At 45.0% G+C, this 17,031-nt stretch overlaps 2 protein-coding genes and 1 long non-coding RNA gene across 3 annotated transcripts in view; 1 reads left to right on the top strand and 2 right to left on the bottom strand.

The window, feature by feature from the left end:
• Positions 1–3,051: 3,051 nt before the first annotated feature.
• Positions 3,052–6,726, bottom strand: LOC127583314 (transmembrane protein 240). Its single transcript, XM_052039171.1, has 4 exons — positions 6,174–6,726; positions 5,943–6,049; positions 5,189–5,397; positions 3,052–4,001 (listed from the first exon to the last, which is right to left on the bottom strand). The coding sequence occupies exons 1-4, from the start codon at positions 6,228–6,230 to the stop codon at positions 3,853–3,855; spliced, it is 522 nt and encodes a 173-aa protein (XP_051895131.1). The 5' UTR covers positions 6,231–6,726; the 3' UTR covers positions 3,052–3,852.
• A 120-nt stretch (positions 6,727–6,846) lies between these two features.
• The window catches only part of ssu72 (SSU72 homolog, RNA polymerase II CTD phosphatase), a 70,275-nt gene continuing 60,090 nt past the window's right edge, over positions 6,847–17,031 (bottom strand). The window contains exons 3-5 of the mRNA XM_052039170.1: positions 9,887–10,026; positions 9,677–9,795; positions 6,847–7,163 (exon numbers count right to left, since the gene is read on the bottom strand). Coding sequence (XP_051895130.1) covers positions 7,062–7,163; positions 9,677–9,795; positions 9,887–10,026 — 361 coding nt within the window. The 3' untranslated portion in view covers positions 6,847–7,061. The remainder of the gene's footprint in view (positions 7,164–9,676; positions 9,796–9,886; positions 10,027–17,031) is intronic.
• Positions 7,055–9,925, top strand: LOC127583315 (uncharacterized). Its single transcript, XR_007958243.1, has 3 exons — positions 7,055–7,187; positions 7,712–7,794; positions 9,794–9,925. It is a non-coding gene; the product is annotated as an uncharacterized LOC127583315 (long non-coding RNA).

Here is a 17,031-nt window from a genome sequence, read left to right as displayed (position 1 = left end):
TGCAAGGCAAGTTTTGTTTTACACGGCAAGGTAGGTGCCTGGACCGCGCTGCCATGAGCTGGTCGAAGCATACAATAGCACATTTAGTCAAACACAAGAACAGACAGGGAATGGCGAGACAAAGACCACGTGCAGGCAGATGGGATTAGTTATACTGGCATCATGGCCAGCACAGACAAGGTGGGCTGAAGGGCCTGGTCCTCTGCTGTGTGATGGATGAGGATTTCAGCAACAGCTGAGCCAAGAAAGTGACAGAACAAATGTGGGGTCTGATACTCAGTGTAGGATTAAATATGATACTGAGGTTATAAAGAAGCTGGAGTGGCCAGGGGGGGGAGAGATGATGGAGGGCGGTGGCCAGGGGGAGAGAGATGGAGGCAGTGGCCAGGGAAAGGAGTTTGTGAATATGGTGGTGTATTGAAGAAAAACCTTTCAACCACTGCTGGGGAGGTCTGAGATGGATGGCGCCAGGCTGCATGTAGAACCCAGCATTGTGCTTGGAGTATGATGCAAAGTCTTGGCCTCCATATTATAAAAAGGAAGTGGAGGCATTCTGAAGATGTGAAGACACGTTCACAAGCGGCTCCTTGCATTGGCAAAAGAAATGATGGAGGTGTCCCTGATTAGAAATCGGTTGCAAAGGATTTGACAAGATAATAAGATCCCACTGAGGACTGCAAAACGAGGAGTTATAGTGCAACACTACGTACAGGTGGGGAGGGGTTCTGTGAGGGCTGCTACTGTAGTGTTAACAAGCACAGAGGGGTCACAGAGCCCACAAGGACATGTACACATTATTTCTAGGAGCTAGATGGTCATACGGTACAGCAGTGACCTACACAAGCTCACATTGTACAGGAAAAGGGGTGATGTTAGTTGTTACAACACTTAGGATAGAGGCACAGCACCCTTAATTATCCCAGACATTTTTCATAAACGCAGTCTGAGAAAAATGAATATGGAAGAATGACAGAGACCTTATGAGGAGTAACTGAAAGCTTGGTCAAGGAGCTGAACGTTGAAAAAGGTTCAGGGAGGGAATTGCAAAGCGGCGGCTGAGACAGCAAAAGCCCCGACCACTACTGGTGCTTGAGCAAAAGCTCATAATCTACCAAGGGTTTAAATTATCTACTACCTTGCACGAGTCCATTCTTCACTCACCATTGAAGACACAGGCAGCCTAGTACAATACAAGTGCTCCACCATCTTCCAAGTTCACAGTCCTGCCCTGCAAAGTTAATGATCTTTGACTTCCAAACACTGAACTCTGGGTCAACTGCCTTCAAACTATAGTGCATTTTAATCACAGTCCATATCTTACATTTGATAACCATTCAGCTTTAAAAACTAAAAATAGTCCATTCTTGTAACAGATGGGAAGGGAGATATAACTTTAAATTGAAGAGATTTAGGAGAGTGCATTAGAATTTTTTTTTAAACAGAGAGGTAAGCTGGCAGAACATACACCCGGAGTTAATGATAGAAGTAAAGACTATGACAACATTAAGATTACATCACTAGTTTAAAGAAAGGGAATTGGGAGGCAGGCAGAGGTTAAGTATCCAACATGGGCTTCTTGGGCTATTTGGACCTTCTACATTGCAATTTTGGCAGTGACTTGGTTTCTCCTAAACACTCCCTCAGAAGAAGTCTGCCCCTCCTAAAGCCACAGTGGCTGCCATAGTCTATTGTTCTGTACTATTGTGGTCATTGTTTTTAATGACTGAAGGTAAACTGGTGAAACTCTAATACTTAGATACAGGACCTGGCAACAGGGTTCCAGTTACTAGGAATAGTTCTGCTAACTGGGTCTGAGGTGTGACTCTGCCAGCAAGACTCTAGTTAACAGTTCTGGTAAGTAGATCCAGCTTGCACTACATACGACAGCACAGAAAGATGGTCTATGAGATCCATGCCAGCTCCCAGCAGAACAACCCCACCGGTCCCATTACCCCCTTATTCCCCTGTACCCTCACAACTTACTCTTTCACATGCCCATCTACTCCTCTTTATTAATTTTGCCAGAGCATCTGGAAGAAGTCCACTTGGTGACAGGGAGAATGTGCAAATTCCACAGGGACAGCACTGGAGGTCCAGATTGAACCCGGGTCCCAGGGGCTGTGAGGCAGCAGCACTAACTAGTGCATCCCGCTGCCACCACTACCCAGGTATGCCTCTGCCAATGGGGCCCTGGTTAGCAAGCAGAGTTGGCGGCACATTGACCATTCCCATCTTGTTCACAAACTAATTTCTTTGGACATTAGTGATCTGTCTCACTGGAATTCTGGCACAACAGGGGGAAAAAAGTCTAATCTTTACACAAATTAACATTGAAATTACTTTAATTTTTTTTTCACTGACACGTTTCACATTCACCTGTTCCATGTTTTTAAGCATTTTGTGCCTCCATCCAACTTCACCCTTACACATTTCACACACATTTCAACAAGATAACAAGTCAACACTACTGCGAAGAGTCAATGATGAACACACACTGTGACAGCTCGCACCCCTCGCTTTCTCTGATCTCCTCTCCCAGTTGGAATCCAGGTACCCAAGAGATGTCACCATTGAGCTGTGCAACTGGCTTTCCAGAGAGTTATGGCATTTACTGCATTTTCCTATGAAGTGACCACTTCAAGGCTGTTTCTAATGCTACTGTTCAGATGGACTGGACTGCCCAGTTTTTTGTATTACCAATTAATTCCACCTTACTGCCCTAGTTTTCTGCACTAGGTACATATCCCAATCCCTGGTAATTAAATCTCCTGTCTAACAGCAATGACCCATGGGTAACCGGATCAGCAGAGACTTGAACCAGCCTTCTGGTTCAAGGCAGGGTGCGGGGTTTGGGGCTGAGGTGTTGTGTGGAGACAATTCGGATAAAGTGGAGGCAGAGGGGAAAGGATGCGGGGAAGGTTAAGGGAGAAGGTATGACAGGAAGAGGCAATTTAACAGCCATCACATTTAACTACACAAAAAATTACAAATTTATAAAACTTCCTGTTCCATCTGTTGCAATATTAAACTTCAATAAAAGGAGAAGCCATGGGAATTTATATTTTTAATGATGGGTTGTACAGAGTACTGTAGACTATTAAATTTTTACACTTGTCCTTGGGTCACAAGCTGCAGAATCGTACAGTTCTAAATCCCTTCAATGCAAGGGGCCTGTGATGTGATTTTGGCCTACAATCCCTTACCTGGTGATGGACGGGTGATTCCTACTGCTAAAAACCAGCGTCACTTCAGATCTAAACCTTTCCATTTTCAAATAAAAAGATTTCTCATGTCTGCCTCGCAAACACATTCAAGGTCTAAACCAACAGAGTGGGAAAAAAAATCTAACTCCGCCATCTGACACGAGCTGTTGTTCCACAGTGGTCCCAGGGCCAACACCTGCCGCGTTGGTGCAGTTACTTAGGCCGACTGCATATCCTCCACAAACTGTGGGCCTTAAAGGTAATTTTTGAAAGAGACAGACGTCCCATTAGTTTATCAAAGTGCACCAAATCTGGTTTTCTGATGGATGGAGGGAGTTCCGTGTTTACAGGCAGGGAGGGGAGTGACAACCAGTATTAATGTGATGGGAAGGTTTGCAAAAAAGTTAAAACCAGATTACCATTGAGTCATTTTGAAGCACCTCTCGGTATATGTACTCAAAATAAGAAAAGATTACAGAGAAGCAGCTGCTTTGGGCTGTAACCCAGGGTATTTACAGAATGTACAGGTCACTCTGGCTCAGGGCAACTGCCATCTCATCATCAGCAGCAGTGGTTTTGATCTGGTTTTAAAAGGATCGGAGTCTCCACAAGCTCCTTGTTTCGAGTCCCAGCTTCTGGCAGTTGAAGGTTACAGGTGTCGAGGGCTCGGGTGCCCATTGTGATACAGTTTCTGTTTGATGTGTACCATGTTCCCTGCAGACTCCTCATACTGCCGGTGGGAACGCCTCCTGAAATCCTTCAGATTACATAACCTCGGGATCCAGGACCAGGAATCATCTGAAAGAAAAGGAGATGAAAGAGCTGGTTAGAGAGGAAGCAAGCACTTTAAGACACCTAGAAAAATATTTTTTTTAAAAACTGCAGATGCTGGAAATGTGAGAAAAGAGGAAATGCTCTTTAAAAAAACTCGGGAGGTCAGGCAGCATCTATGGAAAGAGAAACAGAAGGAATGTTTCAGGTTCAAGGCTGCTTTAAATCACCTTTCCTGTCCTCAATTTTTAAAAAGCTCTCTGTTGAAAAGTAGATAGCCAATATTCACACAAGATCCCACAAATGACTATGTGATGATGACCAAATAATTGGTTTTTAAGGTGTCAGTTGAGGGTAAAGATTGGCCTAGAGTAACTTCCTTAGTCTTCCTGAAAATAGTCACAGAGGACAGAAATAGGCTTTTCAGCCCATCGAGTCTGTGCTGACCATCAATCACAATGATACCACTAAATGCAGTATGCACTCAGCTCTGCTCCAGACTGTCTGCCTAGACTTCTGTGCACAAGGCACTGGGGTGAGACTGGAATCCACAATGATTTGACTCAGACACGTGAACGGTCACCATGGAGACGTGGCCGATACAAGAGTTAGACTTACACCAAGTCTAGGAGTGTGTGAAGGAATAATGGTGGGACACTAATGGTTGGAGATTTGTCACAATACTAGGAGCAAACTGAATCCAAAAGGTGCAAGTGTCAGCCTCTGTGCAAAGGTTAAGCTGGGGAGATGTTCCTACTCTAAAAATCTGATGTTTCTATTTTTCCAAAAGCAAAATGCTGCAAATCTGAAATGAAAACAAAGTGCTGGAATTACTCATTAGGTCAGGCAGCATCTGTGGAGAAACAGTTAACATTTCAGTCAATGACTTTGCATCAGAATTGCACTAACCAAGAGGTTAGGAATTACAAAGCCTAGTTGGGTGTATATTGCAGGACTAAGTGTGACACTGAACCATATCCCTGTACCCAGTGTCAGAATCATCCGACTAAAACAGACAAGGTCAGAGGAAGGCAGTCACATCCTCCCAAACTTTTGAATCAGTTCTGTTCCCTTGGCCTGAGGTGGAGTAAGGGGCAAATGCACCACACAAATTTACTGGAAGGAGCTGATTTTTGGCCACAGCCTGTCCACATGTCCCCCTGGGCCACATATCGCCCCCCGACGCTGGGAGATTTCCTCAGGGATGCACTCACCATAACGTCTGTTCGTCCTCCATGCCCGGACCACACAGTGAAGGACACCATCCATCCACACCAGAAACCAGCTGATGCAGAAACCCAGCAACAGCCCCAACATCAGGTCGATCTCCTGCTTCGTCACATTGTCCGTCACAAAGTAATTTTCTGAGGAGTCGACCACTGACTGATCGGCATCGTAAGGAATCACATAGTGAATATGGTGTCTGAAAGATTGGGGGAGCGAGTTAGGAGAGGGAGAGAGGGAGAGAGATATTGAAGGGGGAAAGAGACGGGGAGTGAGAGCGAGATAGAGGGGGGAGAGAGAGGGGGAGCAAGGGGGGGAAGCGAGATAGAGGGGGGAGAGAGAGGGGGAGCAAGGGGGGAAGCGAGATAGAGAGGGGGAACGAGGGATGGGTTGGGCAGGGAAGTGTGGCAAGAGCAAAGGGGGCTGGGGTGTGGGGAGGAGTGAGATGGGGTGGCAGTGGGGGACAGTGGAGAGGGGTGGTGTGGGGGGAGGTTGGGCGGGCAAGAGGAGGGGCGGAGGAAATGCGTGGAGGGGAGCAGAGGCCACGAGTTGCGGGCTGCGGGTGATTGAGCGAAGAGGAATAAATGAGGAGCGGGGTGGGGGGGGGGGGGAGGGAGAGGGAGAGGATCTGCAGTGGGGCCGAAGCGGCGGGGGGGGGGTAGAAAAGTTGCAGAGAGAGGGTAGAGGAACAGCGGAGGTGGTAGGAGGGGATGGCAGTGGGACCCGGGCCCGGGCTCGCTTTACCTTCCACAGTTGCAGTGACAGACCCGGTCCTCGCCTCGCAGGTGCGGGAGGATGTAATTGTGGAATCGGTCGAGCAGGGCGTTCATGTCCACGATGCAAGCTATGGCCTGCAAGAGAGCGGACAGAGCAAGAAGGCAGAGCAGGTGAGGGCTTCGGCCGGAGGAGTGCCGAGAGGGCGGCCGCCGCAAACCGCCGCAACACACAGCATGCAGCGAGCGGCTGCTCACTCACCATCACCATCGACGTCCCCACGAACATGAAGATCATGGTGTTGGCGGTGGGAAGCATAAATCGCAGTGTCTCCTCGCTGCTGGCGGGCTCCGGCGCACTCAGCTGTCCCGGGAGTGCGCGGCCGGTCACCCCCCCCCCCCCCCCACCACCTCGCTCTGCCCCCTCCCTCCCCCCGCACACACACTCACTCACTCTTCCCCCCCTCCCTCCCTCCCTTCCCCTCCCCTCCACCAGCAGCCGGCTCCACGCTCCCTCTCACACGCCACATCGGGTTCGCTGCCGCAGTTTAACGATTGATCCGCCCCACAGACGATAAATGATTCAGAGGCGGGGGGGGGGGGGGGGAAGAAGAGGTGAGGGAGCTGGGCTGGAGGGGGGGGGGGTTGTGAGGAGGGAGGAGGGGTGAAGCAGCCACCCCCGGGGTGGAAGGGACCTTCAGCAGCGCGGTGGGGGCCGCCTCCGCCACCGTCGCCCCGCCGACTGGCAGCCGCGACGATGCCGCTGCACATTTGTATTCCGCACCACGTCTCCCGCCCAATCCCAGCTCCCGCTCCAACCCCGAACCCGGGAAATCAGCGACCCCCCCCCCCCCCCCCAACACACACACACGAGATCACCCCCACGGGTCTTCGGCTGCGAAACCTGAGAAATAAAGAGAGACTGGGGACTGGAGTCCGGCCATGGTTTTTGTTTTTAATGAAGCTTCATGTTGGATACACTTTGCGCCATCGTCAGACTCGCTCTACAAGAGATTCATTCGGACACATCACAGGACCCGCGCCGAGCAGCGATTCAAACTTAAAATAGACTATAAATTATATACAGATCAGCACTGCAGCGGCGGCAGAAGGCCTGCGCGCCCTCTCCTGCCCTCCCCTCCCCAGCCCCTCAGTAGAAGCAGACGGTGTGCAGGAAGGTCCGGCCGCTCTTCTCCTCCAGTTCCTGGATCAGTTCATCGATTTCATTCTCCATGTCCTCGGTGCGCTGAATCTAAACAGGACAAATACGGCTGAGGTCAGCGTTCATCATCGTGCCGGGGAGGGGAAGGGGGGTGGGGAGGGGAAGGGGGGTGGGGAGGGGAAGGGGGGTGGGGAGGGGAAGGGGGGTGGGGAGGGGAAGGGGGGAGGGGAAGGGGGGTGGGGAGGGGAAGGGGGGAGGGGAAGGGGGGTGGGGGGGGGGCGGGCAGGTGGAGACACTAAGTGTGGCAACGAAGACCCGGTCCTTGGCTGACCTCTCCCAGGGTCGACAGTTACATTGGGAACTCAGGGAAGCAGGGAGTGTGGAAGATGCACAGGTTCCAGGTCAGTCACCGGAGCGGACATTAACTAAGATGTTCCACCTTCCTCCCAACACTGGTGGAAATTTCGTCTGTTTTTCTGTTGCAAACCCAGTCCTTTGTCCCGCCTCCCCAGTAACACCCACACTAGGAGGAAGGTACCGGCCAGCCGGGGGGGGATTCCGAGGGATCGGGGCAGGGTGCCCGTCGGATTTCTCAAGGTCATTGCCCGGCAACGTTAATTCTGCTTCTCTCTCCACAGATGCTGCCGGAACCCGAGGACTTCCAACATTTGCTGGGGACACAAGAGACTGCAGATGCTGGACTCTGGAGCAGCATTTGTTGGTGAGGAGGGGGGTTGGAACTGATGTTGTTTCGGGTCATCAACCTGCACCAGGACAGAGTTGAGAGCGGAGATGGCCAGGATAAGAGGGGAAGCCTCTCTCCCTTTCCTTTTTATACTGGCCATTTCCCTTCCTCACTTAGTCCTGATGCAGGGTTTCAACCCAAAACGTTGACCATTCCTTCCACCCACAGATGCTGCTCGACCTGCTGAGTTCCTCCAGCAGATTTATTGCTCCAACATTTACTGTTTGTGTTTCAGGTTTCCAGCATCTGCAGTATTGTTCACCTGGTTGGGATTCTCCTCCCCATGAACACCTCCTTTCCCCACCAGAAATACTAAAAAAGCAGAGAAGACAAATGTAAAAGAATATCAGGCTATTGTTACCAACGTATTTAGTGCAGCAACTGATTTTAAACAAAGGATAACACAAGTCACAGTAAAAAAAAACTACTTAGGCTTCACCTTACGATGGTACCCAAGATGCTCAAACCATCTATTTAACTAAAGTAAAAATGAGATTATGTACCAGTTTTCAGAATGCAATGTCCATGCATGAAATCAGGCACTGTTTCCTCTGGAGCTGTTCGTTATTGAGGCACAATTGTCAGGACGTTGGGCAGGCCAAGGCCCAGCTAGGACTGCAGGTTCGGTTTACCAAGTGCTGAGCTTCTCAGTTAGTGGGAAGGGACTGAACCAGGGCCAAAAAGAATCAGCTCCCTGCCACAGGCCATTGTAATGGAACAGGTACAATCACACCTTTGCAGAGGTGGCAGCGATACCAGGATCCACAAAGCTAAGGGCTGGGGATTTTTCCAGCTTGCACTAAAATCCAGAATTCAGTTCTACTGAAATTATGAGAAATCCTAGAACTGGGATCTGTGTTCTAGCCTTTATTTTCTGGTGGACTGATCTATTAACAGCATGGGAGTTTGTCCAACACATCCACAATTACACAGCTTCAAAAAAAAAATCCACAGCTGTGTGAGCACAATGAGAACTAGGAACTCTCCTCTGCCCTCTTAATTGACTACACTTGAGTTCCTGTGTTTTGATGTTACAGCAAAGCATAGTAATGAAATGGTGATTGGATAATAGGTGCTAAATAGGTTAGACCTGCATGTTATAGTGGACTAGAATTCGGTTTCAGATTCCAGAGCACTTCCACTTCTTTCAATAATTTGGGGTTTTAATATCTCCATACTGTGATTATAAATCAAACTATTCACAGCCTTGTTGAAGATTGCTGGAGAATATCGAGCCACAAGTTTCTTGTTACACATGAAATGTGGACCAGGAAAGGCTGGTTAATATGGGTAATGAGTGAATCAAATGCCAAAACTCCAATTGATTTTTGTACATATGAAGCACCTCAACATATTGGTACCAATAGAACCAAAACATTAACTGTTTCCCCTGAACTAGCTGGCAGGGATCACACTTGATTGTTTTACTGAGAGTACGGCTCCAGCTGAAGTTGTAGATAGTGACAAAGATGGAGTATTACACAAAAAATCCTAATGTTGGATGCTCAATCAGAATAGAAACTAAAAACTGGCCAGTGTCAATTCTAGTAAAAAAAAGACAAATTTGTCAAGCTGCAGCACATACTGAATTGCACCTACCATAAAGCAATGTGTTGCACCAAGGAACATCCCACATTCACTACTCGAGCTACAGAAAATCACGTACCGTTCTTACAAACATTCATATTGCACTACAAAGAAATTGTACCAGTCAGAAAACTGACAAATTCACCTGTATACATCTGGCTGGAGAACAAGTACCATCCCATTTGGATTGATTGTTGGATGTGTTTCTGTGCTGTGCACTCTTTCACATTCGTTCCCCATGCTCCCAATACACAAAAGTGTAAACACTTACACATTGGCACAGTTCACAAATGAGGAAAGCTCCAATCGTGGCTTCTTCATGATTATCCTGAATGTCCACGTTTATGACATGCACTGACTGGAATGTCTCCTGTTCTCTTGAATTCAGATCTGGGAAATCACAAGATGGGGGCATCAGCAAACCACGTTTCACAAGCAGCTAGGTCAATGGCGTGGTGAACACAAGGGACGGCCATTTTACCTTCAAGCACCTGATCGTACACACGCTCCTCACATGTCACTATCAGATCGAACTGGTCTTTGCAGGTCTGGAAGCGTTCTGGTCGAGATTTTATCCTCTTGTTTCTGTCCAACATATGGAGAATCCCATTCTGTGTATATCTGGACTGAAGTCAAGGAACTTAAAGATGCACATTGAATAAACTATAAATATTTGCAACAACAGGTAAGATTTCTGTTTGTAACAAAACATGTGCTAGACCCACTTCTAAATAACGGGACAGAAGTTCTGACCAGATGCTGGCTCCCAAATTACATGTTGCTTCTATCATTTAAAGCACAAGCATCACAAAGTAGGTAGAGTTTTGTTCGAGAGTCTCCTGAGAACGAGTAATGAAACTTGGACAAGGTATGGTAGATGCAGCCTGCTGACATATTGATACCAATAATAGAGTATTTTGGCTCCAAGTAATAAATTTTCTGCTTTTTGCGATCATCTGCCATTTTAAAGTTCAAGCAGAGATGACGTTTTATGATCCTTGAGAGAAACTGCTTTGAAGATTTTATGTCAATCCTATTTAAATAAAAAAAATTATGAAAACAAAATGTCTGCCTATTGTACAGGTAACTACACATGCCAGATCACAAGCAGCAAAACTCAGACTAATGCATTGTAAACAGATGGTTACAGCATGGGCAGTCTGATGGTTTGATTACTGCTGCAAGCAAAAAAAGAATTTTTTTTTTTACTATAGATTGTCCTCAATGAGAGAAACTATATCTGATACTCTGTCACAAAACAACAGCACATCAGAAACTATGTGAAATAATAAGCTTCGGCTGGTATTGAGCTAAAGGTCAGCCACATGGTCATAAAATTACAGACCAGATTTCTCTCCTACAGTGGAACAGAACTCAGGATCTGAGCAAGAAGTTAGTTTTAAAATTAAATATTAAGATTTCCATCAGATTATAGTTTTTTTTTGCTAAAAAATTCTTAACGATTTGGTACAAGGAATATCCTTTTAACTACAACTAACAATGGACGCACCTAATTGACAGTTTTCTATACTTAAAAAAACACATACTAATCCTTCACTGAGAAAAGGTACCAAATAAAAACCTTCAGATGCAGGCGAACTTCCAACAGTTATGGGGAGTTACAAATTCCAAAAGTTCAGCTGAAAGACAAACTCTATTCAGGTCATGGGATTCAAGACCTGAAGTCTGGCATGGTTTGGCCTATGTGAACACCCCCACCCCCCTCAAAAGTTAACATTAAAGTTCTGAAAAGTTTCTTAACAGAAACTGTCTTCCCACTTCAAGACTTAGAATGGGCAAGACTTCAAAGTCAGTCAGTCAATAATCAGTTGCATAATGGTTGATCATTTGCATTCACGACTCTTCAGTACATGAAACAGTTTAGGCCTGGATGCAGAAAGACCTAGACAACATACAGGTATGGGCTGACAAGCGACAAGTAACATTCACTCCACAAAAGTGCTAGACAATAACCATCTCCAGAGTCTAACTACCTTCACTTCATATTCAATCCCATCAACATCTTTGGGGACCAGTGAGGGTGTCTCCATCAACCAGAAACTCAAGCGGACCAACAACTTAAATGCTATGGCTGCAAGAGCAAGATGGAAGCTGGGTACCCAGAGGCAAATTTCTCATCTTTCGACATCCCAAAGCCTTTCCACCAAAGTGCAAGTCCGAAATGTGATGAAAGATTCTCAGCAAGCTCGACACCTCCTAGACCAAAACAGTCGACTTGGCTGTTACTCCATCCATCTTAAACATCGATTCCCTCCGCCACAGGTGCACAGCGGCTGCAGAGTCCACCATCAACAAAATGCACTGCAATTACTTAACTCCTGACAGCACTTCCCAAACTAGCAACCTCTAACACCAAAGGCTTCAGATTCATGTAAACACCAACTGCAGATTTCCATGCAAGTCACACACCATCCCAACTTGAAAATGTATCACTGTTTAGTCATTGTTAATGGGGCTAAATCCTGGAACTCATTTCCTCCTCTGCCATTCCTCCCCATACCAGCGGTTACTGTAGGAGCACTTGAATCCCAAGGACTGCATGATTCAGATGCTGGCTCACCACCTTCAAGGGCAAATGGAGATGGACAATAAATACTGGCTTTGCCAGCAATGTCCAGATTCTCAAAAATAAATGACCAATAACTTGCATTGCAGTAAACTGCTAGTGAACAAACCTACTTGATGAAATCCTAGAAAGCACCTCAAAATAAGCCTCAAAGTAATCACAAATTGAAAGGAATGTCATTAGCAAATTTAGCAACGATTTCATTGAATGTGTGATTTACCTAACCAGAAACAGTTCCAAATTTAACAAATGCAAATGTCTAAATCAACGCTCTATTTGGAGAGGTGAAACAGATTCAAATGTTAGTATTAGGGCTTGGCTTGTGATGCTTCAGAATTACACAAACGTGAGCAACAACATGATCTAGTATCACTCAGCCCAGTTTCACACAGGATGATTAATTACTGCTCTTGGCAACATTCAATGAGACACTACAATGCATTTAATTTCTAATGTTGTTGTGGTTTGACTGCCACTGAATTGCATGCATTGGGCCCCTGTAAAAAGCAGCAAATGGCTTTAGGTTTAATGCAGGAATTAGTCATTTCCACAGATTGTGCAAAACTCAAGCTGGTTAGCAATGTATCAGTTAAATTGCTTATGTCATTAAATTAGCTTCAAATTCCTTGTAACTCACTCAATACAAACTACATCGTACCCAAATTACCATTAAAAGTTAATACATTTAACTCATAATAACTTTCTCTGAAAAGAGTCAATATCTATTTAAAAAAGAAACTGATGCCAACTTCATATGGGGATGTTGGGAACATTTGTATCAAAGATGCTCAACCACTTTCTTGGCTTCAGGATATTTTAACAGGAATTTGACAGACATCTTTGCAAAGTAGGTAAAAGAGAGGGGCCAATAACTAATATTGGGGTGGCCAAAAAGGCAAGTACATTCACTGCCAAAGCATTCAGGATGTAGTTTCACACTTTTGCCTGGTCCAGTCAGTTTGTTGAAAACCACTGATCACTTCAGGTAGAGTCAGTGCACAGTATCAGCTGGTGAGAACAAGACTGTTTCAGGGAACATGCAGCAAAAAGACCACATCCATGTGTTCAGGTTTAATTCCAAGGCTCTATTGCATTAAATGACCTGAACTACGTGCATAATATGTGCTATTATGTACATCATAATTGAACAGACTTTTGAGGGTGAAAACAGAGAAACAAGAGGCTCCCACGGCTGATTGCTAGCCAGCAGCTCTCAATGTCCATGGCTTGCAGTCAATGTCAATCAGAACAGTGTTAGCTGCGAATCCCCACAATGAGACAGCCTATCAGTATCTACAGGGTCACTGAGGTACAGAAGGGCAAACAGCAAAGATAGCCGCTCAATCATCAGTACCTTAAGGAGAGCGGAAAAGAAGATAGAGTTGAAAGTCTACCTCGTGAGGTGATTATATTGGAGGACCAGTGACATTGTTGTCATCTATACCAAGGACAGCAAGCGTTGCTCTGAAGTGGTATGGAAACATTTGCTGAGCATCAGGAAAAGGAAAATGCAGGTAGATCAAGATTAATGTGCAAACTCTTATGAACCGAGTAGTTTGGTTATTTGAGCAAGGGTGTTTTGCAGGTTGTGCATTAATGCTGTGTCGGGCAGTAGAAATCACATGTGTAGCAGTGTGCAATAAACATTCACACTAGTTGCTTCTCAACCCCAAGACCTCACCTCATTTCTTCTCTTGGCTCCATGATAAAAATTAATTACCACAGGTTGAAGAAATGAGCAGAAACTTGGCAGAAACCCAGTGCTATCTGGAAACGTTAATGCAAATTAAAACCAAAACAGACATCGAGAACTCGGTCATAATGAAACAGCCAAAACATTCTGCTGAACTCAAACATTTATTACGAATACACAATAAGCCAGAAGAGACTACTGTTTACATTAGCGTTCCGAAAAGGTTATAGCAATCAACTGGCCTGCATTAGATCAGTGCAGTGTTCTGACTAGCTACATTTGGTTAAACACAGAACTTGTCCCCAGTACAGAATGCACATCACCATTCTTGCATCGCCAAATATTTGAGTAATTCTCATTTCAAATCTTGAGCACATTAAACATGGGAAACTGCTCTCTGGTGACCCGACAGAAGTCTCATTAGAAGTTCAATTTCTCCGCCAAAAACATTTTGTACTTTCTTTAATTTTCATTTAAATATTGGGCATAGATGCCAAGTTTGGAGAAATCCAGATATAAAAACCAGTGCTGACTGTGCATTTAAATCACAGGCCCACAGGTCAGTTTGGGAATTAGGGGGGCCTACAAACTGAAGAAAACATCCTTGCCACAGAATATAACCAGGTTGGCCAGTAGGTAAATGGAAAGGAAGGGTGCTTTAAAAAGATCAACTGGAGCAGAGAACCTTCAACAACCTCTCTGGGTCACAGTTTGTCAAACCCCACCCACATGAAGAACTATTCACTGCTGTGTAATACTCATCAGCAGCAACTGCTGGGTTCAGAGATTAGGAAGGGAGCATGAAAAGAAACTCAGAAACCCAGGAGTGAGATGGCCATGTATGAAATTTGGAAAGCAGAACCTTAAGAATCAAATAGACTTTGTCCATTCCAACCATGTACACTAGGCAACCACGCAAAACAGATAGCAGATTCTGATCTGTGCTGAGTCAGTCAACTCAGCAAGAAAGAGGGTCGGACTTTACAATCCATGTATCGTTGACAAGCAGAGGTTTTCCTCCCTTACATTCTTCTCCTCATGTAGATCTTTGAGAGCGGTTCTATTTTATTGGACAACTTTGTCCAGGATTAATGTTTAGTTAATTATTTTTCAAGTACTCGCTGTATAAGCAGACCGGAATAGGAAGTAGCTGTGTCACTCAAAGTTGTGGAGACATACAGTAAATATGTACAAAGAGCATTTAAATGTGGTTAGCAGTTTCTCACTGTATTTTACTTAAGTTAAATGCTATTTGACGTCCCATTCTATGTTTGGGATTGAATGCTACCCACCCTATTTTTTTTTCCTCCGTGCCCACTGATGCTGCTGAGGACAGTTCTCATGGTACATGCAGTTTAAGTCTTTGTCAGAGGACTAGGTTTCTTACCGGACAACCTAACCTTGCCACCCTCAAACATCCATATGGACTTCCACTGGGGGTCAGTAGACAGCAGTGGGAAATGCCAGATTCTCCCCAAGTCAGGGAAGCAGAGGATGAAAGCTGGGTCACTAGTTTCTGTTTATGAAGTACAAAGAATGTATTAGCTGCTTTGTTAATCTGCTTCTGCTTTGTACACAAATACCTTCTGATGTGTCCATTTTCACACCAAGTTACTATTCAGCTTGCATCACTGCTCTTCATTCTTTCAGTAAAACTCTCACATCTGTCCATTCCACCAGCTTAGATCACAACTATTGTCATCACTTTACTACATTGAGTTTTGTGTCACTGGCAAATTTTGAAGTTGTGCCCTTCACCTTATGCAGATTATTACTGCACAAGGTGATATACATTTCCGTTTCTCCACCTTAACATGCAAATACATCATCGATGCAAGTGGGCCACAATGCAAGTGGTAGCACTGCTCCAGGGCTCCAAAAAGACAGTTCTATTGGACCATAACATCAACTCAAGCTTGATTAACTTTGCTTCATCAAAAAAAACGTACTACCTATCCAGAGTGAGTAGATGGTCTCTAGGCCGTTATCATTCACATTCCTATTTTCCATTTAGACATCAAACTGCATTAAGATGCAAGAGTTAAAGCAGAGTTTAATTTTGTTAAAGCGTCAATGCTCCCAGACTACTTTGCTTGACCTGCATATTAAGATGTACAGCAAAGGCAAGCTATTCAGCTAAACCAATTAATGCCACATTTATGCTCCACTCAAGCCTAGTCTCACCTTTCCTCAACTAAATCTACCAAAACTATCACCCTTATATCCTTCTCTAGTTCCTTACAAATGCATCCATACCATTTGCTGCAAACAGTTCCTGTGCTAGCAAGTTCTGCATTCTCACCATACTTTGGATAAAGGAGTTTCTTTGGAATTTCCTACTTGATTTCTTGCTGATTATCTTATATTGATGGGCTCCAGTTATGCTTTTCCCCACAAATAACAACATTCCCTGAATCCACTTGATAAAAACATAAAGAGCCTTCTCAGTTCCCTCCTCAACCTTTCAAGAGAGAACCAGTCCATTCTCCCCACTCATAGTCAACTGCTTGCTTGATAAGAGATGGTAAACTGCAGGTAGATATGAAGTTTCTTTGGAGAGATCAAGTTTCTTTTAGCTGCCATGATTTCTGACTCAAACTCCTTGCGTTAAGAACAAACATACTGAAATATATCCACAAACTCAACATAGAATGCACAGAAAGATTCCATTCATATCACACTGGTCACAGGACAGAGTGGATAAATTTGCGCTGAGAAGCGGGATGGGGGGGGGGGGGGGGAGAAGAGGATGAAAAGATTGAACCTGCTTGACAAGGTCAGAAGAGTAGTAACAATTCTGAAAATACAATAGAATGGAAAAATGTACCAAAGAATAAATAAAAGGACTTGTTACCATGGGGAAGGATTGAATCACAGATATGACAAACTTGGCTTCAGCTGGCATGGAACAGGTAGCCAAATATAGTTGATTAGAAAGTTGTCAGCAATGGGAGAGAAAACTGACCATGGACTCAATATTAGACTAAAGTATAAAAGGCAGGGTTTCTCTGGAATGGGTTTTCATTGAAAGAGGACCAGATATTCATTCTGGTCTCTAAATCAAATATTAAAAGTTTGAAGATAATGCAGAAATATTGCTACAGTAATGTTAGCTTGGTAACAAATGAATAGTAGCAGTTGAATTGGTCACTGGTTTACAGAATGAGTAAGCACAATCTGCACTGGGTTCACATCAATGGATAACAATCCTGGCAACAGGCAGATGGCACAAAGTCAAAAAACATTTAGAGGGCATTGACTGTAACTCACATTTAGAGCGATGAGAAAGGGCCAGCAAAAATCTTGAGGGAAACCTACTGGTGGAATTTGACAAAGGGATCTGCAA

The sequence above is a fragment of the Pristis pectinata genome, chromosome 26 (genome assembly GCF_009764475.1).
Source record: "Pristis pectinata isolate sPriPec2 chromosome 26, sPriPec2.1.pri, whole genome shotgun sequence".
In the NCBI taxonomy this organism is placed as follows: domain Eukaryota; kingdom Metazoa; phylum Chordata; class Chondrichthyes; order Rhinopristiformes; family Pristidae; genus Pristis; species Pristis pectinata.
Note: the sequence above shows the minus strand (reverse complement) of the source record. Positions and strands in the feature narration are given on the sequence as shown.

Coding starts and splice junctions, on each gene's coding strand:
- LOC127583314 (XM_052039171.1), bottom strand. CDS start 6,230: ATGCTTCCCACCGCCAACACCATGATCTTCATGTTCGTGGGGACGTCG. Junction 6,050..6,173: donor TGGGGACGTCGATGGTGATG/GTGAGTGAGCAG, acceptor GCTCTCTTGCAG/GCCATAGCTTGCATCGTGGA. Junction 4,002..5,188: donor GAGGACGAACAGACGTTATG/GTGAGTGCATCC, acceptor CTTTTCTTTCAG/ATGATTCCTGGTCCTGGATC.